The sequence below is a fragment of the Tachypleus tridentatus genome, chromosome 4 (assembly GCF_004210375.1).
Source record: "Tachypleus tridentatus isolate NWPU-2018 chromosome 4, ASM421037v1, whole genome shotgun sequence".
NCBI classification, from domain to species: Eukaryota; Metazoa; Arthropoda; class Merostomata; order Xiphosura; family Limulidae; genus Tachypleus; species Tachypleus tridentatus.
Window position 1 is genome coordinate 81466009 of NC_134828.1, and position 27693 is coordinate 81493701.

General features: G+C 34.4%; 1 protein-coding gene across 1 annotated transcript in view; it reads left to right on the forward strand.

Annotated features, from left to right (window-relative positions):
• LOC143249545 (cell adhesion molecule Dscam1-like) overlaps window positions 1–27693 on the forward strand; it is a 117796-nt gene that overhangs the window by 10907 nt on the left and 79196 nt on the right. The window contains exons 2-4 of the mRNA XM_076499571.1: window positions 3728–4048; window positions 23421–23585; window positions 25958–26113. Coding sequence (XP_076355686.1) covers window positions 3728–4048; window positions 23421–23585; window positions 25958–26113 — 642 coding nt within the window. The remainder of the gene's footprint in view (window positions 1–3727; window positions 4049–23420; window positions 23586–25957; window positions 26114–27693) is intronic.

Here is a 27693-nt window from a genome sequence, read left to right on the forward strand (position 1 = left end):
GAAAAGACCTGTAATTTAAACAATGATGAAACCAGGTCTTGAAAGATTGAGTAAAATCTAAGGATACTGTGATCAGTTTTGATAAGTTGATTAATTTAAGAACACCGGCTCTTAACCAGAAAATGAGGTCGTTTCCATTACTTCTCTTGGCTTGGCATGGCCAAGCGTGTTAAGGCGTGCGACTCGTAATCTGAGGGTCGCGGGTTCGCATCCCGGTCGCGCCAAACATGCTTGCCCTTTTAGCCGTGGGGGGCGTTATAATGTTACGGTCAATCCCACTAGTCGTTGGTAAAAGAGTAGTCCAAGTGTTGGCGGTGGGTGGTGATGACTAGCTGCCTTCCCTCTAGTCTTACACTGCTAAATTAGGGACGGCTAGCACAGATAGCCCTCGAGTAGCTTTGTGCGAAATTCCAAAACAAACAAACAAACAATCCATTACTTCTTCAAATGTGAAAACGTAAAGGAAAGAAGAGAACGTGAACATTGACCTTATGTCTTCGCCCTTATTACTTGCACATGAAGGGATCGTCTTCTGCATAACTTCAAATTTGAATAATTTGAAATTAACGTCGTTAAGTCACAAAATACACGACTAAAACAACAGCTGCAATCTGTGATGTATCAGTTGTACACACGAGCAATAACAAAGTTTGTGATTTAATAACTGAGACGTTAACAATATTGTTAAAACTTGGCTTCCTGAGTTTCAGTATAGCAGTCTAATCGTTCAAACTTAAGTAAAATATATTTAATACAGTTTGTCAAACTTACTAGGCGTTTGTGTACTTGTTACAAATATTTATTAATAATAACTGTTTGTTTGTAATTGAACACAAAACTACACAATGGGCAATCTGTGCGATGCCCACAACGGGTATCAAAACCCTGTTTCTAACGTATCGCTTTGTCATTGGGGAATAATAATTAGTTATCACTCAACGATAGATTTCTTTACAATGAATAACCATATCACAGTCGACATTACAAAATCTTAGTAAGTACAGTGTTTGTTTCTTTGTTTTTGAATTTCGCGCAAAGCTACTCGAGGACTATCTGCGCTAGCCGTCCCTGATTTAGTAGTGTAAGACCATAGGTAAGGCAGCTAGTCATCATCACCACCCACCGCGAACTTTTGGGCTACTCTTTTACCAACGAATAGTGGGATTGACCGTCACATTATAACGCCTCCACGGCTGAAAGGGCAAACATATTGGGTGCGAGCGGGATTCGAACCCGCGACCCTCGGATAACGAGTCGAACACCTTAACCCACCTGGCCATGCCGGTCAACAATGAGCAGTGATTAAATACATTTGTCATCGTTTTATTTTTGTTTTGTTGTTGTTTTATTTAAAAAACTACAACTTTTAATTATCAGTAAAATATAATTTTAAAAAGTCATAAATAAAAAGTTATGACCTGGGTCTAGATGTGGTTATAACATGATCATTTAAAACTCTGAGAATTAAAGACTTTTTTTCTAAGAAAATTGGGTAGGTTAAATTATTTTTATTGAATCCTATATTTTAGTTAAGTAAGAATGATTTAATCAAAAAGTTATAGTAATTTAGTCTTCTATCCAACTTGGTTTTCACTGACAATATTTTGAGGTATTTCAATAATACTTTAACTGATTAAGGATACAAGCATTCTACACCAATAAAAATTCACTCTCTAACATTTTGAAGCCAAACAACAAATTTCTAAGCATTGTTGCTGTTCTTTTAACCCCAGCGGAAAACTGGCAAATGGCCAAAAAGAAATCGATATATTTGGCATGTGCTCCAGAACATCAAGATTAAGACGCCTTCTTTTGTTGCCTTTATGATTTTTTGCTAATATTTTGGTCATTACTGTGTACAGCAGTTAACAAGTTTTATTTTGTTTGTTTTTTTAGATTCGTGGTAATGTAATGAAAGAGTACAAATATATTATGGGAGAATGTAAGGTTTTTAGTAAAGTCGAAATTGATAGAATAAATTTTTTTCTTATCTTTAGATTTCCAAGAACTATCAAAAACATAGTTACTCAATGATTTACTGAATTATAAAGTGTTGTTATTTGTTTTATATTTTAAACAACTGATAAAAAGCTTTATATTAAAGCTACTTGACTGTTTTGTTTTATTGTTCGATGCATTAAGTAAAATCAAGTTTTTAATTAATTTGCACTTTGGATACTTTAATGCCAAATTTAACACTGTTAATAGAATAATTAAAGTAAAACCATGGATGCCCCAATCACCACCAACCACATTTAACAGCTTATAACTACTCTAATATTAACTATGCACTGTAATTCAACAAAAATCGCATATAAACCAGGTTTGTTTCACCATTATAATATCAAATATCCATCAGTTCGTGTTCACTTGAATGTTTTCCAGTTTTCTACCACTCAAATGTCAACCATTTTCAGTAATTTACTCCGTAACTAACATAAACAATGTTCTGAAGTTCACTTCCTATCAGATATAAATCAAGTTTCTTAATTCACTACCAACCCTAAAACACAAAACTCCAGTAATTCATCACCTGAAAAATATCGAGAATATTCAATAATTCCCCATCACTCTAAAATAAACTATTAATAATTCAGCATCGCTTAAGCCTACACGGTACTATTACCATATCCAGTACACAAATGATGTTCATTATATCACTAAGATCAAAATGACAAAGTTATTCAGAAATTCATTAACACTATAATCCTAATATATGTTTACTATAATTCAAACATATGTTTCGAGATTCACCGCCTACTACGCATTAATTTTCACTAATTTACAACCACTCTAAAATATACTAAATTAAATAACCCATAATCACTCTCATATAAACCATGTTCACTAAATCAGTACTTAATGAACACAAAAACATCTTCAGCAATTCACCACCGCTTTACCGTACTCAGTAATTGTTCGGCACCGTACAATAAAATCCACTAAATAACGTAAAACTAGAAAATTTGTGATCACAAACTGTTCATTAGTTCACAAGTATACTTCTTAACCCATACTTTAAAAAATTAACACACCAATAACAACGTTAAATTATTCACATTCTCTTTAATATGGATTATGTTCAGCAATTTATTCAACAAATCTAAAACAAACCATATTTAGTAATTATAATGTGAGCATAGAAGAGCTCATTTTGGTTTAATACAGAAACATTTGTGTTCAAAATAATTAAGTATATGATATAAATGCAAGTAGATAATTTATTAACACCTAGTTATTATGTGTAAATCACTTAACCTTGTGTTGATAACCGTAAGCAACATCTCAAAATTCGTGGGTTTTTTGTCATTATTGTTTACTACCCAAATATATATTTTGTTTTACTTATCATAAGAAAAATCTCAAGTATTTTGAAACTAATAATAAGAACTAAGTGAAAGTAAAGAAGAGCGTATAATAATATATAAACCATATTATACCTCATATCATGTGCCGAAGAGGCCTTTCTGCTAATACCAAACTGACAGAGATATGAAAAACATTGTTGTGGTTCAGACGATATTTATGCTATTTAGTTGCTTGTAAACCATTTTTTGTCATGGTGAACTAGATTACATTGTTGTAGTGTTATTTTGCATTATATTATGAAATAACTGAAATGAATGAAAACACGAATTAGTGATTTTTAGTCATAAGAAAAACAAAAGAACAAAAAATCTTGCTGTTTTCATTATGAATTTTTGATTGAACATATTTTGCACTTCAGGTCAGAGCCACCGTGTGGAGAAAAAGAGTCCTACATTTATATACGAACCTCCAAGCAAGGTTGATTTTTCAAATTCTACTGGCACAGTATTACCATGTTCTGTTCGAGGAACACCCACCCCTTTAGTGAGGTGGGAGACTAGAGGAGGCATCCCAGTTAGAGATATTCCAGAGATACGTCGTGTACGACCGGATGGATCACTGGTGTTTTCTCCATTTGGAGCGGATAAATACAAACAAGATATTCATGCGGCAGTTTATCGTTGTGTTGCAACGAATACAGTTGGTAGCATTACCAGCAGAGACATCTATGTTAGAGGAAGTAAGTGCATTAACTATAACCTTACAGTAGGCTAACAACTGTTAGCATGTTAACAAGAGTCTAGCAGTGTAAAAACAGTACCTTAAAAAAGCGGTAACAAGCATTTTATGTTACAACAGTAACGCTGATTGCTACACTATAGTTCCCCTTATAACTACTTTACATTCAGATCAACTTTGAACTCTGGTCTATATATTTATTTTATAAAACACAATCAATTAGTTTAGTTACACTTATATTTTGATAGACTGTCTAGTAATATTAATTTCTTGCTAATAATTTAAATCAGCTATTGTCTTCAAAATAATATTTACTATCATTTTCTTTTTCATTAACTTCTTATGACGTAATAGAAATTCGCGTAAAAAGACTGTCTTTCTATGCCTGCATGAATATACTTTTATCACATAAATACGAGTTGCATCAGTTATTTTCACAAAATTGTTGAATAATCTTCAAATCAGATTTAGGTCGTTTACTTAACTCTTAAAAATTTACACTACCGATAAAACTAACTTTTTGTTGATTATGTTAATACAAGGGGGTGTTTATCAACAGAGTTCTTCCTCACTTTATCACGTACACTTAACGTAGACAACAAAAAAATCACAATGTTTTTATTTATTTATTATCTCTTCTTCTTAAAATATCGTATTCTTTCATTATAGACTTATTATTATTATTATTATTACTTTCTACATGATTTTTGTAGACCTTTTGTTTCACTTCCTAACTGTTCATAGTCATAATTTTTCTATCCTTCATCAATATAATACTCAATTTCTATCTTACGGCAGGCCTTGTATTCTCTATTCCAATCATTTTTAATCCTTACATCACGGGCCCGGCATGGCCAGGTGGTTAAGGCATTCGACTCCTAATCTGAGGGTCGCGGGTTTGAATCCCAGTCGCACCAAACATGTTCGCCCTTTCAGCCAGGAGGACGTTATAATGTAACCGTCAACCCCACTATTTGTTGGTAAAAGAATAGCCCAAGAATTGGTGGTGGATAGTGATGACTAGCTATCTTTCCTCGAGTCCACTACTAAATTAAGGACGGCCTTCGTGTATCTTTGAGCGAAATAAAAAAAAACACCTTACGTTGTGTTTCTGTCATCTTTTCATTTTGGACGAATACCTGTCTTCATTTTTCTGGACAATATTTTCATTGTAAATGTCATGGGTTTGGAATCATACGATCTCTTTTCTTGCTGTTTCGTCTTTGTCATTCACAAGTTAATATTTTGTTGTTATAACTTCTAAGCTAACTCAGTTCTTAGTTTTCATTATTAACAAGTTAACACACTTTCTTTTCTGCACTAGCTATTCTAAATTTTGACCTGAGAGACTAGAGGGCTATTCAACTCCTGTGCTATTTGAATAGTAGGTTTTGGCTGTCACCCTTATAACACACCGACGACATAGAGAACACGTGCAGAATCATAATGTGCTGCGCTGACCACTGGGCCACTTTAAACTATATAAGAACGAAAGAAACACCCTTAATTTTACATTGTTGTATTTAAAAACGTGATACAACTAAACACTACTAAAACAAGTATGTATGGTAAACTACTCTGATAGTGTACTACACAGCATAAAACTAAATATACTTAACTAAACAGTAAAAACACCCAAACTAAATAGCAATGAAAAGACATGCGATAAAAATAAATTGTATTAAAACTAAAAACGTAGTAAAGGGGAAAGGAGTAAAAACTAACAATGTCATAAGATTAAAAACTAAACTATTATAACAACACTAAGAGTACAATAAAATGACATTAAATTAATTGTAAAAAATTGACAGGACAGTAAAAAACGGAATAAACTATATTAAAATTAACAAACAAGGAGACGTAATACACTTAGGGTGTAGTAAGGCTTAAAATGTATCTGATTAGTTCAGGAATAGCATTGTATCATAAGGTCATGGAGATTTTATGAAAACAACGTATTTAGGTACTAAAGTATTTACGTTTTCTATCCACTCCTTTGACTTACAATTTATTGTACAGTTGTAATTTTTATGGAAACAGAAGCATATAAAATATGAAAATTTTGGCACAAGCCTGATCATCGCATCTTTATTTTATAGTGTACGCATGTCACAGAAAGAAATTATAAATATTGTTAAATATGCTATTCAACGCTTATTCTTCAGAAATTTAACGAAATCTGCATCGTAATATGCAGTATAACAGACTTGGTTCTAAATCATTGTCATATGAGCCTTTGTCAACCTTTAAGTCTTACTTGTTATCTAGTTAACAGTAACAGAATACATAACCGTTTCATCGCAAGGCAGTTTGCCTTTCTCCAGCCATCACTTTCGCATGACAGATAATTTTCTGCAAACCGAATATGTAAGTACTAAGCATATCTCCAGTGGCTCATCGGGTCTCATCTGCGGCGACACAACTATTCTGGTAAAATGCAGTTAACTCTTTTAAAGATCAAATAAAATCTATATTATATCATGATTAATATGTTGCCAGATATTTTTTAAGAATATCGTTTTTGGTTTCTACTTCAAATACGACATTTTCGTTTCTTAAAATTTATAAAGACGTTTGTAATTCTTGGTTATCGTGAATCTTATATGGTATAAGTTTTGTCATAAAAAAGGTTCACTGTTTTGAAAAACTGTTATCCTTTCAACATTACTTAACAAAGCTGTTCATTTTTGAAGCTAAAATCTCAACTCTTATTGACTACTTTCGTGCGTATTAACAATAATTAGTACTCTGCTGTTCATCGAACTATGTAAATATAAAGCATTGAAAAAGTTTAACTGTGTTATTAATTGTATCTACAAATCGAATTAATATTTATTTTAAAAGCAGCTGTTAGAATACAAAACTACTATCGTAAAATGACAACAATGCAACATTTAACCGCTTGGACGTATAGTTTCAAAGCGTCTTGTGTGTTTTCAAAAGAGCATCAACAAACCTTATGCAGTCCATAGTACATTGGGGTACACTGTATCATGTTCTAATACTGTATAACTAAGTTGTGGGGTCTGATCAAGATTCTGTTATCTGAATGATTGTTCAATTAACAAAAGCTTTCTAACTGAGAAGATGAACACTAAAATGATCCACCTAGATGGCTCGGCTATGTTGTTTCTAAAAATACAACATACACTGTGCATGTTGTGGTATGTATGGCTCGACCATGTTGTTTCTAAAGATGCAACATACACTGTGCATGTTGTGGTATGTATGGCTCGACCATGTTGTTTCTAAAGATGCAACATACACTGTGCATGTTGTGGTATGTATGGCTCGACCATGTTGTTTCTAAAGATGCAACATACATTGTGCATGTTGTGGTATGTATGGCTCGGCTATGTTGTTTCTAAAGATGCAACATACATTGTACATGTTCTGGTATGTATGGCTCGGCTATATTGTTTCTAAAGATGCAACATACATTGTACATGTTCTGGTATGTATGGCTCGGCTATGTTGTTTCTAAAGATGCAACATACACTGTGCATGTTGTGGTATGTATGGCTCGGCTATGTTGTTTCTAAAGATGCAACATACATTGTACATGTTCTGGTATGTATGGCTCGGCTATGTTGTTTCTAAAGATGCAACATACACTGTGCATGTTGTGGTATGTATGGCTCGGCTATGTTGTTTCTAAAGATGCAACATACACTGTGCATGTTGTGGTATGTATGGCTCGGCTATGTTGTTTCTAAAGATGCAACATACATTGTACATGTTCTGGTATGTAACTGCAGTAACATCAAATATACATCGTTGATAAATTCTGAATTGTTAATGAATCTTTTTAGCAAAGGACAACAAAATACACAATTTGTTTTCATTCTTTATTTTTCAAAAGGTGTTTTATATCCTTGTTGTAATGTCTTATTTTACGTACATGTTTTAACATCACTAAAGTTAACAGGTCCTTTTAACATATTTTACATTTTTAAAGTTTGTTTTAGCTGCTATCAGATTAATCATTCTTTTTAACTGTCGTAAAACTAAATGCTCTTTGAGTCTTAAAATCTAAACGTTTATTTTAACATCCATTGAAGTTAACTGTCTCTTTAACACACTTTAAATTTTAAAAAAGTGTGTTTTAACATTCACGATAAAGCACGCATTAATGTTATCATATCTTGTATTTCAGTACATATTAAAAATAACATTGTTTCTCCCATTCATTAACTTTCAACATGTTTGCCAAATTAGTTATTATTATTAAGACTTAACGTCATCTTAAATTAACAAGTAGATTTTAACATTCTCTACAGTTAACAAACCTGTTTTGGCATCCCTACAGTAATACGATATAGAATAACAATGGCCTGATTACACTATGTCCCATCATTTTAGAATATGTTATAAGACGTAATAACCATTGAAAACCAACTCCTAACTCTTTACGCTACAAAATACGGTTCTAAATATATACACTTATATCTTCTTACGTTGTTGTCTGTACGACAGTAAAGGAACATACACTATTTTCGTGTTGCTTATGCAAACTAGACAAACATTGAAAAGTGTAGCTCAGGGTGAATGAAAAACCTATTGATTTCTCCACGCATCAAGATTTTCCAAAATGCAGTATATTATCTCCGATATAGATGTATATGTTTAATATAGTGGTCATCACGGAGAATTATAAGCTGCAAGCAGTATCATTTCTTGGTAAAACATTTTATCTCCATTCTGGAGCATAAACTAATTGAACAATAGCTAATATCTATAAACTTGGGAATCACACATCTTTGATCTTCACACAACTCTAAGTTTCTTAACCCACGTATTGATATTTTTACGAGGGTAATTTTGTGCTATTTTATTTTCAATGTAAGATGTTTCAGATTTAATACTTAATTTGTTTGATCATAGAATTATTTTTGGTATATTTTTTAAAGTTTCAACTTCTTCTTGCTATTTTAGTTTGGTCTAGTTTACACCGTAAGATGTCTTCACGAGCTCCAGGCTGGTCATGTTGTGTCCAGGTTGCTGAGGATTTATTTATTTTCCCGGTAACATTTCCCACAGTTACATAATATTATATTTATTTTTAGCTTCCTAAAATGATCTTTTATATTGCCCTTATTAGGTTTTGTTCACATTATGAGCTGATGTCATCGATTATAGACACAATTCACTGATGTAGGTTCGCTACAGTCCAAATAACTAATCATAATAAATTTATTTTAGTATTGTAAAATAAACCCTCTTTTAAAAAATTAATTTATAAATGTATCGGAAACATCCTGTAATACTTATCGCCAAATGACCGTTTTAATAATGTTATAAATTTTATTTAATGACGATAGGTATTTCTGATCTTATCCATCAGGTAGTTTCTGTTTTTATTGTTTCTTGTAGAATTTGAGCGAGTTGTCAAGGTCACATAATATAGGGATGCTTGAGTTTGTATGTAAGAAGGTTAAGTTTGTTGTACAAGGGACTTATAGGTTTTTGTTGGTTCAGAGTTTTATGTTTTATGTTGATGTTTTATCTCTGTGTTAGAAACATTCAACTATGCCGTACAGGCGTATTCTACGACTGGCTTTACGTGTGTTTTATGTAGGTTGAGTGTTGTGTTTGGTGAAGCTCCGCGACTGTTATCTATCAGACAACAAGATGTCTTGATCTAAACCAGATCAGATTTTTCATACCCTTAATATGTTCAATCCACGTTAGTTTCGAATCGTAAATAAATCCTGAGAATTCTGCAGGTGTGGCGATTTTGTTCTGCTTGTTTTGATGATTTTGTAAATAATAGTACTTGTGTTTCATGTGTGTTTATTTTGATCTTCCTTTTGTAACAGAATAGTTCTATTTCGTTTAACAGTGATTATATATTGTATGATATTGTTATTGGATTTCTAGCACTCTTCCAAGTGACCACATTGTCTGAGAGCTGTAAACATAGTGTAACATTTTATTTTTTAAAGGTATTTTGCTTATACACATAATTAACAAGGTAAAGCTAAGTACTTTTCCTTCTGGGATTTCTGCCTCAGGAGTGTAATATCCGAGAATGTGCGGTGCACATTTACTCAGATGCTTCTATCACCCATGAAGTTTGATAATCAGTGAGTAAGTTAAGTTAGAAGTCCCGTTTTGTATAATTCATACCTAAGACCGCTGTGCCAAATTGTGTTCAATGTTTTCATTAAGTCGAGGAAACATCCAACCGTGCAGTGGTTTTCTCTGTTAACGTGCAGTCGATATTCAGTTATTATACAAGTATTATTCCCCATATATAAATAACTGACAATATTCGAGTTATTCACAAGTTGTTCATCGGTGGCTCAACGGTAAGAATGAAGTTTTTATTGCTAAAAATCGTAGTTCGATACTCTCAGTAGGCACAGCGCGGGATAGCCTATTGTGAACCTTTATGCTTAATGCCAGGAAAGCACAGTCACTCACAAAATATTACTTTCAACATATAAAGAGCTGATATTATTCAGTTAATGTAAGTTTTAATTTCGAAATATGTCCAAACTAACACTATCCACGTGTTACACGAGTACCGCTCTAGCATATCCTACCGACCATTGGTATAGTGCTAAATCTTATAGTGTAGGAATCCTATCAAATTTCTGTCCTTCGGGTAATGTCATAATCACATTAAGTAATTTGTATTCAAAATTTAATTTTAAATACTGGATTTTAGGTGTAACAGTTGTCCCGACGGCATTACATTCCTGCTAACGACGATATTGGTTTGAAGTTCGCGCAAAGCTACTCGAAAGCTATATGTGCTAGCCGTTCCTAATTTGCCAGTGTAAGACTAAAGAGAAGGCAGCTAGTCATCACCACCAACTCTTAGGCTACTCTTTTACCAACGAGTAGTGGGACTAACCGTCACATTTATAACGCCCCCACGGTTGAAAGGGAAAGCATGTTTGGTGTGATGGGGGATTCGAACCCGCGACCCTCAGATTACGAGTCCAACGTCTTAACTACCTGGCCATGCTGGACCAACGAAGATATTCAGTTACAGATCTTATTCTTTGAGAAGAAACAACATGTGAGCTCTTACCCTGAGGAAAAAGATGTTTGGAGCAAAAATGAACTGTCGTAAATAGGTTTCAAAACCCGTCAAACTTGAAACAGTTGATAAGTTTCTGAAGACAGTGATTAGCATTTATTAAAATATACAAACAAATGCTCAATATATATGGTGACTTCACAACCACGGGGAACCGAAAAATGTAATATTTGTCGGCTGCAGCTTTACTGAAATGTCCACTGTATAATTGTTACAATGAAAGCACTATTTATGTCTCAAAACATTCCAGATATATATCATGTTTTCACGTCAGACCCTAACTGCTCAAAACTCCGTAATAACAATTAATCAAAACATTATTTAAACTATCTTTAAAAGCAACAAGCTGAAAACAAAGCAAATAAAACATAATCTTAAAACATCCTGGTCTGTGGTGAAGTTTGCTTGTTTGTTTGTTTTTTTAATTTCGCGCAAAGCTACTCGAAGGCTATCTGAGCTAGTCGTCCCTAATTTAGCAGTGTAAGACTAGAGGGAAAACAGCTAGTCATCGCCACTCACCGCCAACTCTTGGGCTACTCTTTTACCAACGACTAGTGGGATTGACCATCAATTATAACGCCCCCACGGCTGAAAGGGCGAGCATTTTTTGTGTGACAGGGATTCAAACCCGCGACCCTCAGATTACGAGTCGAACGCCTTAAGTCACCTGACCATACCAGGCCAGTGATGAAATTATTTTCAAACCTACTCCCATGCAAATAATATCAAATAACCACGATGTATAAATACATGCGTATCTAAGTAAAGACCACAGAATATCAAGAATCATACTAAGAATTAATGGTTCCGGGAAATGTATTTTCATGAGACTGAATTGTTGGGCGATAGAAGAGCGTTCAAAATCAGCTAAATATCAGCAAATCTTTTCCACAGTGAACAGGTTCGCAATTTTTGTCAGTCCTATAGGACATTAAAACCAACAGAGGACTCTTTACACTATGAGGAAAAGTGAGAAGAATGATCCGTATCAAATGGACATGCGTATGCGTGACACATGAATCATAATTCTAGGGCCCGGCATGGCAAGGTGGATTAAGGTAATGTTGTTGTCTCCTTTACAACATGAGATGCATGACAGAGTAGCTAGCGGAAGTCATCTTCTCTCCAGCAATAGGTATCACATATTCTATTATACATTCCTGCTGTTTTAGGCACTATTTATCCCCTCCCCTGACAAGTCCAGATTTCCACAATTCTTAAGTAACCGAGACACCTGGATTATGTGACCTATTCTCTAGGGAATTTTCGCTGAATCGTCTACATGTGATAAGAAAATACAACGATATTTGTGTGAGTTTTCATTTTGGTAGATTGATCATCAGAACCAGTGGTAAATATTTGTGTGGTCACTAGTTGCCTGAAACTCCACAACTCTCGAGCAACACTTTCTACTTATCTTTATCTAGGTTGTCAAACAGTAGGATAGAGTTCTTGCTTATTTAACCCGAGTAACAAAACAATGAGTTGAGGGGTGGGACGTCTCCAACGCCTAGGTAAATATGAATCCTATCGAACAAATGTACTCTTCCATAATTATTCTCTAATAAAGTACGAAAAAAACTTTTGAAGTACCCACATTTATGATTCTTGCTGGGATTCGTGTGCAATACCACAGGTCCAGGTTCAAGTCTTGTAAGTACGACGTGTAACATGTACGACATGAACTACGTGACAAAGTACCAAATCCATTAAATGCTAAAGTAATGTGTGACCTTTGCTTTATGTTTAGTTTGATACTGATATGCCGTGTTTATCAGGCAGGTAGTGGCACTGCCTATGTAGGGATGGTTCAGATTGTTTAACGAAATTTCATTTTAAATATCTTTTCAACAGGTCGTCAAAACTTTACAATGATATACCGCGATTCTTTTTATAGCAATATCTGTGTAATACTGAGTCACGTATTCTGGTAATGTCTGTAAATATCACAGTAAAAAGTTTGAATTTCTTGTTCTTCTTTCTCCTGATTCTTTTCTTTTTATTAATTGAAAAACCTAAACAATGGTATCTTACAAATGCAATGAGATGACATAGTTTCAAACAGAGTACTTGCTTTTGTAACTGTTATAATATCTAATTGCAACACTAGAGGGACATTTACTAGAGCGCAAAGCTCCGCCACGCATTGTTGATCATATTCAGCCATAAAACAAAATATGCAAATGTTACTGTATGTCTGTCTTTATCAACCGATACGGTCCTGTTTCAGCAAGACAATGAGTAATATCACTCTACATATCTCATTAAGTTTTCATCAAAATCCGATCATTTTTGACTGAGTTATAGAGCAAAGACAATATGAAAAATCGGTCCTCGTATTGACAGCTAGGGATTGTTTGGATTTTAGTGACCTTATTCTGACCTTGGCCTTTCATTTCAACGCTCCAAAAATTAAACATTTCTAAGATGAATCAAATTTCAAATGTATACCAGCTTTCGTCCAAATCCATTCAGCTCTTTTTAAGAAATCTTTCTGACAAACATAGACGCATACATATATGGATGATTACATTTTAAAAATCATAATTCTAGGGCCCGGCATGGCAAGGTGGGTTAAGGCGTTAGACTTGTAATCTGAGGGCCGCGGGTTCGAGTCCATGTCACGCAAAAGATGCTTGCCCTTTCAGCCCTGGGTCGTTATTATGTTACGGTCAATCCCACTCTTTCTTGGTAAAAGAGCAGCCCAAGAGTTGGCGGTGGATGACGATGACTAGCTGCTTTCCCTCTAGTCTTACATTGCTAAATTAGGGACAGCTAGCGTAGATAGCCCTTGAGTAGCTTTGCGCGAAGTTTAAAAAAACAAACAAACATAATTCTAGTGTAAACGACATTATCATTGCCCCTTGAAGTTAGCACGCAAAAAATTAACATATAGCAATGTATATAGTTATTCAATCACAATTAAGTTTAAGTTACCTTAATTCTGTCTGTTAACAAATATTTAGTTTTTTGAAAATTTCATACACTTCCTTTGTTGAATTGTTTTTCTTTACTTGTAATAGTATATCTGTGCAGGTGAACGTATGGCATATCATTTTTGACCGGTTTGTTTTTAGTTTACTCGAATACTTTTATTTTATATCTACAGCAAAAAAAAATGAAAATTGTCCGTTATTTATTTTATTCTTCCTTACACAAAACATTTTCAACTTCAACTGTTAGTGTGTAGAAACTCTGTATCCGAGAAGAATGTATAACGAGTTTTTTGTTTCATTTCTTCTGGAGTTAACACTAGCACTAGTATCCCCATTTTATGTAAATTGACAAGTCTTTTCTTTTTTTGTGCCGTTCATCAAATGTTTGAATTTTGACTTTTTATTATAATATTAAACTACTTTTCTTCATCTATAGCTCAGCAGATGGATATTTTATGCATGATTTGTCAAACCGACCGTGCTGAATATATAATACATCATTATTTTCATTCTTCATTCACCAGTTAATTTTTTATTACGTAAGAACACGTGTTTTCGCTCGTTAGTAAGATAACTGCCATTCCTTAGTAAAAACCGAAAATGTTTATAATTAGTATTTGATCTCAGTGTGTCCCCGAGAAATGCGTAAAGCATAATAAGGTTGAAATCTATTTAGGAGAAGGTATTTTTGTTACTACCACCGACATTTCTATAATTTAACCTATTTCATGTGAATATAAGTAATGTTAGCTTGGTATAAAAAATACAATATATTCCATATTTATCTATGGATGTACTAGCCACACCTCTAACAGACTTTGCCAGTTATGCTACTGACCAGAGTTGTTGTACTTATTCAGGAAATTATATTCACATTTACATTATTAAAATGCTTACGAAGTTTTAGTATATGCTCAAAGATCTGTAAGTGAACTCCTTGCATATTCGTATAAGAACATCAGCTTTGGTTGTATATGTTTTATATGTTCGTTCTAGACGCTTGCGAGCTATTTTATAAGCTGTGTGTAGAGTGGAATGTGTTTGTTTGTTTTTCCTTTATTACTGATAACACATTGTTGTTTAACATAGTAATGATCAGAACTGTTAGGTTGTCCAGAAATAAATGTTGTTTTAGAACTGCGAAGTTTGGAAACGCATAAACTAGTGTTGTAAAACATGCGTTAATCAAAGTAAGCACCATTTGCTTCAACACACTTTTGCCAATGTGTAACGATGCTGTTTATGCCCCTTCTGTAAAAATCAGAGCTTCTATGGTCAATGAACTTTCTGAAAGGTTCTTTTGCAGCTGTCTGGTTTTAGAAAGCGTTAATTGTTTAAAACGTTGTCAAAGTGTTTGAATAAATTAAAAATATCTAGGGGAAAGGTCTGGGAAATAAGGTGGATGAGATAGAACCTTGATTCCCAATTTGTTCAATTTTTGGAGTGTCATCCTTGACAGGTCTCATAATGACGATTTTGTTGATCATCAGTCAGTTCATATGGAACACACTTATTCAATGTTTTTGTCTTTCCAATCGCACTCAGGTTGTTGGCAATGCTTGATTTGCTTGCGCCTAGCTTTTTCTGCAAACTGACATATTGTTGTGCGAGGGTCCATCTCAACTGCTTCCCTTAATGTGTTTTCATCTAAAGATGGCTTCCTTTCACGATCTTCGTGGTCTTCAAGACTTTTATCTCCATGTCGAAACCTATATGTTTAGTAAGAGATTCACGGCCGAATGCCTGGTTGATGTTTCGTGTAGTTTCGGTAGCTTTTCGTTCAAGTTTGAAGTGGAGAGGAAAATCAGACAAAAGTCCTTGTTGTCCATGTTGCCTTAGGGGTTGCAAAATTTACTCTGAGTAGAGTTGAAACAACAGACAATTAAGACACCTTGTAAGCGACAAACGTTGGATAAAACGAACCAAAGATACGTTACTCAATATTTGGCTTCTGAATGCCGTCGTGAGAATTCCGACGTTTATTTCTGGACAACATAATACAATACGATAACCAGTCGGCATGGTCATCTGGTGATTTTTGTTGTGTTTTTTCTTTTGAGAAACTATTTCGTCTTCCATAAAGTTACACTTTATACGGCCGACTACTAGAAGGTTTTGTTTGTTTTTGAATTTCGCACAAAGCTACTCGAGGGCTATCTATGCTAGCCGTCCCTAATTTAGCAGTGAAAGACTAAAGGGAAGGCAGCTAGTCATCACCACCCACCGCCAACTCTTGGGCTACTCTTTTACCAACGAATAGTGGGATTGACCGTCACATTATAACGCCCCCACGGCTGAAAGGGCGAGCATGTTTGGCGCGACCGGGATGCAAACCCGAGACCCTCAGATTACGAGTCGCATGCCTTAACACGCTTGGCCATGCTGGGCCCCTACCAGAAGGTATAAGTGACTTTTCAATGCGGACAGCCAATTATAGATAAGAAAAAAAAAAGAGTGTAAATTTGCTACTATACAACTAGATAAATAGATATCTACAAGATAGAAAAATATGTCATCAGCATCCCATAACGACACAAAGAAACAAACAGACGTCTTTATGAATAATCAAATAAAGTACTGATCTTGTAGCTTAGAGGACAGGCAGACATTCTTCAAAATGCAATAGAAACGACAAAAATGTACATAAACAGAGAAGTAAGTAACGTTTCACTATGTAAGCAGATGTAAGCAGAGGTAAAATTACTCTTTCCCATTCCTCACCACTACGATGCACAGTTTGTTTGTTTTGTTCGAGAGCTATCTTTTTTCACAGTCCCTAATTTTAAAGTGATAAACTAGAGGAAAGATAGTAAATCAACACCACCGACCACTAGTTCTTGGGCTATCCCAAGGAGTAGTGGGATTGACCATAACATTATAACGACTACACGGCTGAAAGGACAACCATGTTCGATGAGGGGATTTGAATCCACCACCCGCAGTTTGCGAATCATATTAAGCCAACTTAAATTAAATTATGTGCAAAAGTGTTAGGACAAAGTATTAGATTTCAGACTACTTTCAAAGAACAAAAGAAGGTATATCATATGTAAAACATCAAACTTTGTTAATATTCATACTTAGTACAACAGAAACTCAGTGGAAGTGCTTGAGTTCAGCAAACAGTTAGTACTTTGTGTGTCCCCATTTTGCTTTAATAACTGCAGACAGAATTTCAGGCATTGTTGCAATATACGTAATCTAAGTGTCCTTTAGAATTTTACTCCAAATGTCTCTAATACACTCCCATAGTTTCTTTGGAAGTAACTTTTGTCAAGTTTGTGATCTATCAAGTCTCATATCTGCTTAAATAGGTTGAGATCGGGGTTCCGTGGGGGCCATTGCATCATTTGAATAGCTCTAGCGGCTTCCTTCTTAGCTAAGTAATTTCTGAATAGGTTGGATGAGTTTTTGAAATCAATGTCTTCTTGGAAGTAGAATTCTTTGCTAATATTACTTAGACCATTAGGTATAATATTGCAGATCAGTATCTGATGGTACTTGCATTGGTCCGTTATTCCAACTATTTTGCAAGTATCTCCTGTTGTCTCAGCAGAAAAACGCCCCAAAACTATCACACTGTCACCCCCATGCTTCATAGTAGGTGCTATGCATTCAAGTAAGTATCTTTCACCTTTCTTCCGCCGGACGTACAACTTACGCTTTGAACCAAATATTTCAAACTTGGACTCGTCCGTCCATTACACTCTTTTCGAATCATCAAAAATCTAGTTTTGTATATTTAGCAAATTTAAATATCTTGATAATACCTAAAGATTAAGTAAAGGTTTATTAATTGCTATCCCAAATATTCCATTATTATTGAGTATTCTTGATACTGTAGGTCTAGACACTTATATTTCATTTGATACATGGTCGTTTCTTTCATGCTTGAGATCAATGTTAGTCTTCCTTCTGTCTCGAAGGCTGAATAAACGAAAATACTTAACATCAGTATCATTGAGTTTATATGTTCTGCCTTTTCCTTTCCTATTTTCAAATTCATCTGTCTCGGTCTCACAGTGTACTTGACAGTGTTTGGAAAGTGTTTCAGGTCTGCAGAAGTTTGTTATAAAATCCAACCAGCATCACGTAACGATTTTACTCGAACTCTCTGCTCTCCTGACAATTCCCTACGCTTTATGGGCCGTGGTATGACAAAAAAAAAACACTTAAAGTTTAGCGCTAAACACTTGTTTTATCAAGGTGTTTTGTGGGGTGTTATTAAACTGATTTATTCAAGCATATAACGGTATCATATGCTAGCCTCTTTCTCTATAGTTACGACAATGCATAGTGTACCATAACAGTTTTTTCGGGCTCTAAATTTGATCAGTATGTTCATTCAAGCAGAACCCTTATAACATGCCCTTGGTACAAGTATATAGGAATTCTAAATAACGATATGTATTCTCACCCTGGCTCATTCTATTGTCAACAGGAATCAGTGAAGAATTGCCACAGTGTTGAAATTTATATTCTGACATGGAGTAATTAGCCCCATAAAACAGAAAGAATGACAAAATGTTGTCTTGTCCTAGTAATTTTGCACAGCACTGTACAGAAAGAAAAATACCATTCAGTGCACGTTTATAGATTTGCAACGCTAAAATCCGAGATTCGACTTCCCGTAATAAACAGAACGCAGATAGCTCAATGTGTAACTTTGCCTTAAACAAAAAGTAAGCCACTTACTATAGGTTTTGAGAGTGATGATTTATAAAACAAGGTATTTTACGTTGCATGTTTCTCCTGGAATAGCCGACACTGGTGACAAACTTGTAACCAAGACACCTAACGACAGTGTCCCTCATCTTCTCTCCCTCCACCTCTTTTGCCACATTCGAAAAATAAAAAACACCCTAGTCTATAAAATGCTATTTTGAGATAAAAGAGAAGGCACCTATAACTTGCTATAAGACCGTAGTATTATGCTTAATTCATTTTTAAAAACCGCATTCTTTATTTGGCCACTCAGGATTTCTCGAGGTTTTTTCCTGGCTACACACTTCTCCCAATATCACAGCTTATATACGTATAGCGTTTCAGCCACTCGTACATTTATTCTATCTCATCGAGCCAGATGAACATGCTGGCTTTCATTTAAAAGAGACGAATGTACGTTCTTTCTTTTTCGTAAAACTCATAAGTTCATAAAGTTCATAAATAATTGTAATGATATTATTTTCCAAAAGGATACTTTGATATCTAAACTTAAATAAAAGATTTTAACAGATGCATCAAAGTATTAAAAGTTATTGTAACGAAGCACGGTATTGTATATGGTGAAACAAGTGTGTAAAATACGTACAACCAAAACAGTTAAAACAACGAGAGAAATATTTTTACCATTCCTCTGATTAGGGACCAAATCTTCCCGTAGCTCACTCAAACAGAATAATAAAACTTTAAAAATAATACCATATAAGATGTAGAATAAAATAAGTAGACTGTAATATGACTTGGGATAAAATGCTTTCCCTCTGAAAATGAACTTATATGAAGTGAAATATGATTCGAAGTAAAATGCTTTTCTCCTGAAAGTGTAGTCAGATAAAATGTAATATCACTTGGGATAAAATTCTTTTCTCCTCAAAGTGCACTTGGATGGAGTGTATGACTAGGGCTAATATTCTTATTTGTTATTTTCTTTCTTTCTTTACTAATCAATGAAGATTTACTAACACTTAAGCCTCTTAGTGTGGGGGACATGAGCTGGATTTTATTCAAAATCTCTCTTATTTTGATCCCCGTCTCCTTGTCTTTTTAAAGTCTTGAATTAAAGCGAAAGCCGAGTAGTGATTGGCCACTAGTCACAGATTTAAAAGGAGACGCCAGGAGTTTGGCTGTTAGCCAGAGATAGTGTAACATCGTAATGTAATAAAGGAGACACATTCTTCACTGGGTTTGTTCTAGCATTGTCTGACGTTTCGTAGAAATTAGTTTCACTAAGATTAATTCATTCGAAGCTTCATCTTGTAAGAAAACGTTTAAAGATAATGTTAGGATCTTTCTATTTTAATTAGGCTATTCTTTGGGTTTTCATACATGAGAAGATATACTCGTTTAAGCGTAAAGTATTACAAGCAACAGTCTAGACGCAAAATATATGTTTATTCATAAAATTTCTGTCTACGTACAAACAACAAAAGATAATATTGTAAAGAGGCATGTATCAGTTGCTTATACGTTAGTTTCCAAACCTTAATTTCAGTGGAGAGAAAACGTTTGGAATATGTTTGTATATATATATATACACTGCTTGCCAAAATCTTAAGGCCAATGAACATAAAGAAAAAAATATGCATTTTGCGTTGTTAGACTCAACCACTTATATGAGTAGAGCTTCGAAAGATGAAAATAAAAAGGGAAAATAAAAAAAAAACTCTTTTAGCATTTAATAGGGAAAATTTGAACACTATGAAATTAGCCTAAATACTAGTTGGTCAAAAGTTTAAGACCATACCAAAAAGAAGTCCTAAACAGGGTAGGAAGTGCCCAACAAGAAATCTCAGTAGTGAATTGCACGGCCGTCATTGCGAATAACTTCAAACATTCGCTTTGGCATGGTCGATATAAGGGTTTACAGAGGCTGGCTGGAATATTATTCGAAGTGGCTTCACGAAGATCATGCACTATTTAGAATTGTCGTCCATTTCTATAGACTTCCCTTGCCATCCATCCCTAAACATTTTCAATGGGGTTCAGTTCGGACGAACACGCTGGATGGTTCAAAAGAATCATGTTATTCGCCATGAAAAAGTCCTTTGTCCTGCGAGCATTGTGAATTGCACCGTTATTCTGCTGAAAGATCCAGTCATTTCAACACAAGCGAGAGCCTTCAGTTTGCTGCTTATTGATGCCCCTGTATAACCTAAAGTTCCATTGTTCCATGGAAGGAGAAAGCACCCCAGATCATGATGGAGCCTCCTCCACTGTGTCGTGTAGAAAATGTCTCCGGTGGGATATCTTTATCGTGCCAGTAACGTTGGAAGCCATCTGGACCATCCAGGTTAAATTTTTTCTCATCAGAGAACAAAACCTTCATCCACTTTTCTTCTTCCCATGTTTGGTGCTCCTCAGCAAAGTTTAACCGAGCTGTTTCGTGGTGTGGAAAGAGGCGTGGTCTTTTAAGACGTTTACAGTTTTTAAAGCCTTTCTCCTTGAGCTGCATTCTGCGTCCGTAAGGGCCTTAATTTGGTTCGACGATCGACTGGTGTCTTGGCGGACAACCCGTCGAATCCTCCTGCTCAACGCTGGCGAAATTTTCGTGGGCCGACCACTTGAAATTCTCGTTCCGTATCCCTCAGGGTCTTTTAAGAAATTTGCAACAGCAGGTTTACTACGCCCAATCTCACCAGCATTGGCACGTTGAGAGAGACCTTGATTTTGCAGCTCAACAATTCTGCCACGTTCAAACTCTGTCAACTTTTTAGCCTTTGCCATATTTTTGCCCAATGTAACACAGGAGGTGTCAGGGGGAGATGTTGACAACGCTAATACTTGAACACAAATGACTAAATTTCGTTACGTGTTTACCGATTAACGCTTCGTTTCAGTATGGTCTTAAACTTTTGACCAACTAGTATTTAGGCTAATTTCATAGTGCTCACATTTTCATTATTAAATGCTAAGAGAATTTTTTATTTTTGTTTTCCCTTTTCTTATTTTTATCTTTTGAAGCTCTACTCAAATAAGTGGTTGAGTCTAACAACGAAAAATGCATATTTTTTCTTTATGTTAATTGGCTTAAAAATTTTGGCCAGCAGCGTATATGTATATATACGTTTCATTTAAATCTCATAAGAAAATATATTGTACTTAATGGTCGTTTGACTTTATTTTTGATAAAAGTTTTATATTGGTAACTTACATTCATCTCTTTATTCGATAAAAATGTTTTTAAATATTATGATGTTACTTACTTTGAGATATGCGAAATCGTTGTAAGATGCACTCACATCGAATCATGGAAAATGTTCAAAATTAATTGATGTAGTAAGAGAGCTGTTTTAAATGTATTATCAATAGTTTATTCAAGCTGAATAACGAACGCTTATATATTATTGAAACTGAAAGTCCACTAGACATCATAGAGATATCGTACCCTCCTAGAGAGTCCGTTATAATGGCACTGTGATAACATTGACGTTACTAGCTCTACTACATTGGATTATCTTAACCCTAAAAAGAGTTCCATGCCCCTGTTACGAGTGCACAACTATGTTCTCTGAGTGTTTCCTTAACTCCAAATACAGCACAGTAAATGCTCACTAGGTGATGATAGTGGTATACCTTTAAAGAGATCTTCTAGGTCTCAGTACATAAGTTCTAGAAGATTCCTTGAATAGGAATGTGGTAAAAAGTCCAGTGTAAAGCGGTACCAGGTCAGAGTAGTTTCAAATAAACCTCATTAATTAAACGTACTATCAAATATTCATCGATGAAAACAACGTTATCTTTTTTTTAACGGGACTGCAACAACACTTTTATTTCCTTTCCCGTACATACCAAGCACCCGACTTAATACTGAAGCAACAGTCCTTTTTTATTATATGCACATGTATACCAGTCCATTCGTTCACTGGTGACATTTCACTCCTCTGTCTACGAGATTTGCCTGATGGAGTAACATTGTCCTTTTAACGGGTCAACATTAGTTGCTATTGTTGTTCTTAAAAAATAATTCAGTTATATGGTATTACTATATTCAGTCATATGGTACTACTATATTCAGTCATATAGTACTACTGTATTAAGTCATTTAGTACTACTATATTCAGTCATATGGTACTACTTACTATATTCAGTGAAAAGATTCACCAGATGTAAAAATTATGCTGTTATTTGGTACTCTGATTACATACGGCATCCGTTTAATAAGTTTATACTGTTTGAAAGTAACGAACTATTCTAAGAACTTTGTTTATTTTTGAATTTTTAGCGAAAAGTTACGCAAACGGTTACCCATATCACTAATTTTTAATTAATAAACTCAATGACAGGCAACAAGTTAACAGCACCCGTTGCCTACTATGGGACAACTCTTGTCTGTCTGAAAAGTAGGATCTAACAAACGTATCGAACGCGTTGTTGCTATAACAACTAAGAACCCTTGGATTCACAGTTCGGGCATGCAAATCGCTTGGCCATGCGTGATCCTTTTTAAAGAAGTCAGTTTGATGGTTACATTAGAATCTTTAAAATCTTTACAAGAGTGATAATAAACTAGATAACTCTTCTTAGAGTTGGTCCTTACATATGAATATAAAAGTAATCCTTGTGAGGTCAAATATTTTTACTGATTTCTCACCTCACTTTTCAGTTTACTTTCTAGTCAGGATTGCCTAAGTTTATTGTTGCTTTTTTTATTGTTGTTTAAACAGTTGTTAATCAGCTTTACTCGATCGACGTCCATGACATATTTACTACCGTTGGAAACACAGCGGTCTTACACTGCCATATTCCTAACCACATGAGAGATTTCGTTACTGTAACATCATGGACTGAGAAGCCGACTGGAACCGTTATTCAGCCTTCAAGTGTGATGAGTAAGAAATGAACTTTTATATATTGAAATCTTATTTGCTTTTTACATTAGATAGCCACTTAATTAAGGCTACTTCAAAACATCTAATATATATTCATATAAATTATTAAAACGTGACTTTTATATAAACAAATGCATACATTGTTTATTTGATCACTTTCAATGTTATTTATTTAACAAATCTGATCACATTATGCATAAGTGAGCTATTTATTTGCTTTTTCCATTCTGATGCAAAGATTATTTTTAAGTGGTCGTCTGGCGTTAAAATTCATAAATAAGTAATGTACAAACTCTTCCTCAACATTTAAGTTTCTAAACACGGTGGTTTCCAGTTACAACATTTCGTGTCTATCTGTTTTTTGTCTGTTTGTTACGCCTGAATTACGTGTAGTAGATGTTTCTGCTTTAGTTTATTACTTCTTTTGCCTTACTGTAAGAAATCAATACGACCATACTCTTTAGAGATTTGTAACCGTTTTTTGAAGATTAACTATTTATTCAAAAAGAATGCTTATCAAATTAAAACAACGTATGAATACAACAAGATGACGTTAAAAGCTAGCAACGCTTTGGAGTAATGCTATCATTACATGCAAAAAAGAATACTTTATACATGTCTTTTTAACTTGATCTAGACGACTGATGTTATTAGTATATATTTATGTGTACACAAAAACGTAATCTGTTAGTCTATTTAAATACATCACTACCGCTCTGGAAAAGCTTTCTTGTATAAATGGAGGTGAAAACACGCCTTTTTTATATATACATTCAAAACTTATCCTGTTACATTACAGCTGCGTCTTTGTTGAAACTTCTCCCAGATAGTTGTTGTGATTTGATACAAAACATTTAAACTTTACGTTCCGCAATAGCAGCTGTTGAAAAGAGTACATTATAAAACTAGTGACCATAATATTAATGTGTTTTATAGCTAAACATCAAACTGAAATTTAGAGAATTATTTCACTTTATGTCTTTTTTTTTTGTACAATACAACCACATTAGATTATCTGCAGTATCAACAGTGGGAAATGAACCCTTTTTAACATTGTAAGTCCGTAGACTTACCGCTGTCCCACCGGGGAACGTTTTCCCTTTTAAGCTAAATTAAGTCGTGATTTTGGTTTTAGTAAATATAATTTTTATTACCGATTTAGTATATTTTTATATGAATTCAACTTCATGCTTTTATTCTCATTTTGATACGTTTCTGCCTTCCAGAGAAAGACCAGTATTTTTGTCTAGCGCCAATCGTCAGAAGAAACTAAAACTATTCATGATCAGTGACTGTAGTTCTGGTAGTATATGATTTTGTTTTCTCAAGTCTGAAGGTATAAAGAAGTGCTTATTTCGTGTTAATTCGCTTATAATTTATCCATAAAACTAGACGAATATAGTAAATGTATTTTAATGAATTACGTTTTACGTATTATGAATACATGCAATGCAATTTGCGTTGAAATTTAGAAAAGCAAACGAAATGTAAAACAAAAAGTTTGCTTTAGGCTAATTAACGAGAATATTCTAGTATATTCCAAGTAGCAATAGATCACGTGATTCACAAATCTGAAACAGAGTCGTCTTTTGTAATTCGTTAAGTAAGCGGAATACGAAAAAAATGTTATTATAAAACAAAAGAGAAATGGCGTCGTTCGTTTAGTCTTTTATAAAGGTCAGGAGGTCTTACGTGAAACCGTACATTTTACAAAGTGATCTCCGTTATGTTTCGGAAGTACGTTTAAACTAAACATAGGTTGATCCATTATCCATGTAAACAAAGTGTCCATCAGATAACAGTGGAAGCCATGTAAAAACTTGTTTATCTTTAAGCGTATAATGGTATAACATTAGTATGTTATTTACAAAATCATGTACCCTGAAGCCTATGTGTAGTAGATAGATATTTTAAGAAATGTCTTTTTTTGTGTTGTTGTTATGGCTCTGGTCTCTTTTAGTTTCAGTAGGCACTACGTTATCAGAGTAGTACTGTATATACAGTCTCTCTAAACTTCAGTGCAACTTTTCCATAACATTTTCTTGTATCACATAACTTGACTCTCGATTTCACTGGACAATGTAATACGTGACGTCATGTTGTCTGAACAGCTTCTCACTGCCGATAGTTTATATCTTTGCATTAGTTTTCTCTTTGTCTGTCCAATCTAGTTTAATATAGGTTTTAAGTGAATATTATCTGATCACATCTGCGCAGAGATAAATTTTAATGACCTTTTCTTATTTTATTTTTTTCATTTCTAGTCCTCTAATCTCTCTAGACCCAAGTAAGTACTGTTTTATAACACTAGTGTCCAAATTGTTTTCTTTACGAGTTATCTAACGTAATTACTTCCTCTAATAAATCACTAGGCCCGAGTGGACGCTACGTCATGTTTCCAACTGGTGAGCTGCACATTAGAAGCGTGGATATGAGTTATTCTTACCGAAAATATTCTTGTCAAGCAAGAAACCGACTTGTTGGAGAGGTAATTACTAGCGACACCTCGGGACGACTTACTGTTAGAGGTAAATTTGAGAGTGGAAGAATAATATTTTATTCATTAAAATGTTGAAGAATATTTTATCATATTTTACAATAAATTACAAGAGCTGGAACAAATGTAATTCTACTTATTAAATACTTAAGAAAACTCCACGGTTTGGTAATGGTGTGTATCGAAAGGTAAGTTTTAATAGCAACACTGTTTGATTTCAACAATAACGTCATACCGTTATATCCAATTCTAATGAAGCAGAATTCTGTGTGATAATAAAAAAACTACTTCGACGTTTTTTATTCAACTATCCATTAATTATTATTATTATATTACATGTTGCAACTTTTGTTTACTGGAGTGGGTGTGTGATTCATTTTGAAGCAAGTTTTATTTATAATTATTTTTACGACACTTTAAAATGTTCTCGACGAGACAATTAGTTCCCCAGGGGCACAGCGGCATATCTGCGATCTCCCACCACTAGAAACCAGGTTTCGATACCCGTGGTGGGCAGAACACAGATAGGCCATTGTGTGGTTTTGTGCTTAATTCAAAATAGTAGACTTTTTTGGAAAGCGTAACAATATTGATGCAACTTGTTCCAAAAAGTCGCCGTTTTATTTCCTCGTATTGAATTAGTAAACTTTTACTGTTTCAAATTGAAAATGACTTACAAGTGACAAATGTAACTTCCAAAATTTCAGTAGCTGAAGTTCAAAATATTGATACTATTATAATAGTTTGTCTGTTTTGATTCTTGGAAATGAAATCAACTATTATATTAGAGCTGGGTAACTTAATAAACCATCTAAGAACAATGATTAAATTAATTAACTGAAATTAGCGATTTCGATTACTTCAACAATCAGTTAATTAAATAACCAGCTAATTAAAATTAAGATTTCTATTCATGATTATTCTGTGTACCAGAGTAATAACGATACTGCAACCAAATTTGTCCAGTCAGTATTTCATAAGGAAACGTTACAAAAATTATTTGCCACTATTATTCACTTTGAACTGCTGAATATGTGTTTGTTTGTTTGTTGATACCAAATCGATTGCTGCAATGCAACCAATTACTAAATACCGCTGATCATCCAGCTCTAATACTGAGTTTAGGAACTATTACAAATATTAACTTAAATATTTGTTATTGATCTGTTGAAGATAAATGAGAAGTATTGTTTATCAAGACCCGGAATGGCCAAGTGTGTTAAGGCATTCGACTCGTAATCCGAGGGTCTCGGGTTCGCGCCCGCGTCGCGCTAAACATACTCGCCCTCCCAGCCGTGGGGGGTTATAATGTTACGATCAATCCCACTATTCGTTGGTAAAAGAGTAGCCCAAGACCCTTCTCTCTATGCTAAATTTGGGACAGATAGCCCTCAAGTAGCTTTGCGCGAAATTCAAAAAACAAACAAACATTGTTTATCAAAAACGTTGATGCCACCTAACAACCTTGAATTCAGTAACTAGGTGTTTAATAACATATTTAACTTACATTTTGAAAACAAAATTAACATGTTTCTAATTACATTTCAAATAAAATATATTTAATCACTGTAGTTAAGAAAGCAATACTTTCTCTTATCCTCTTGGGCCGGG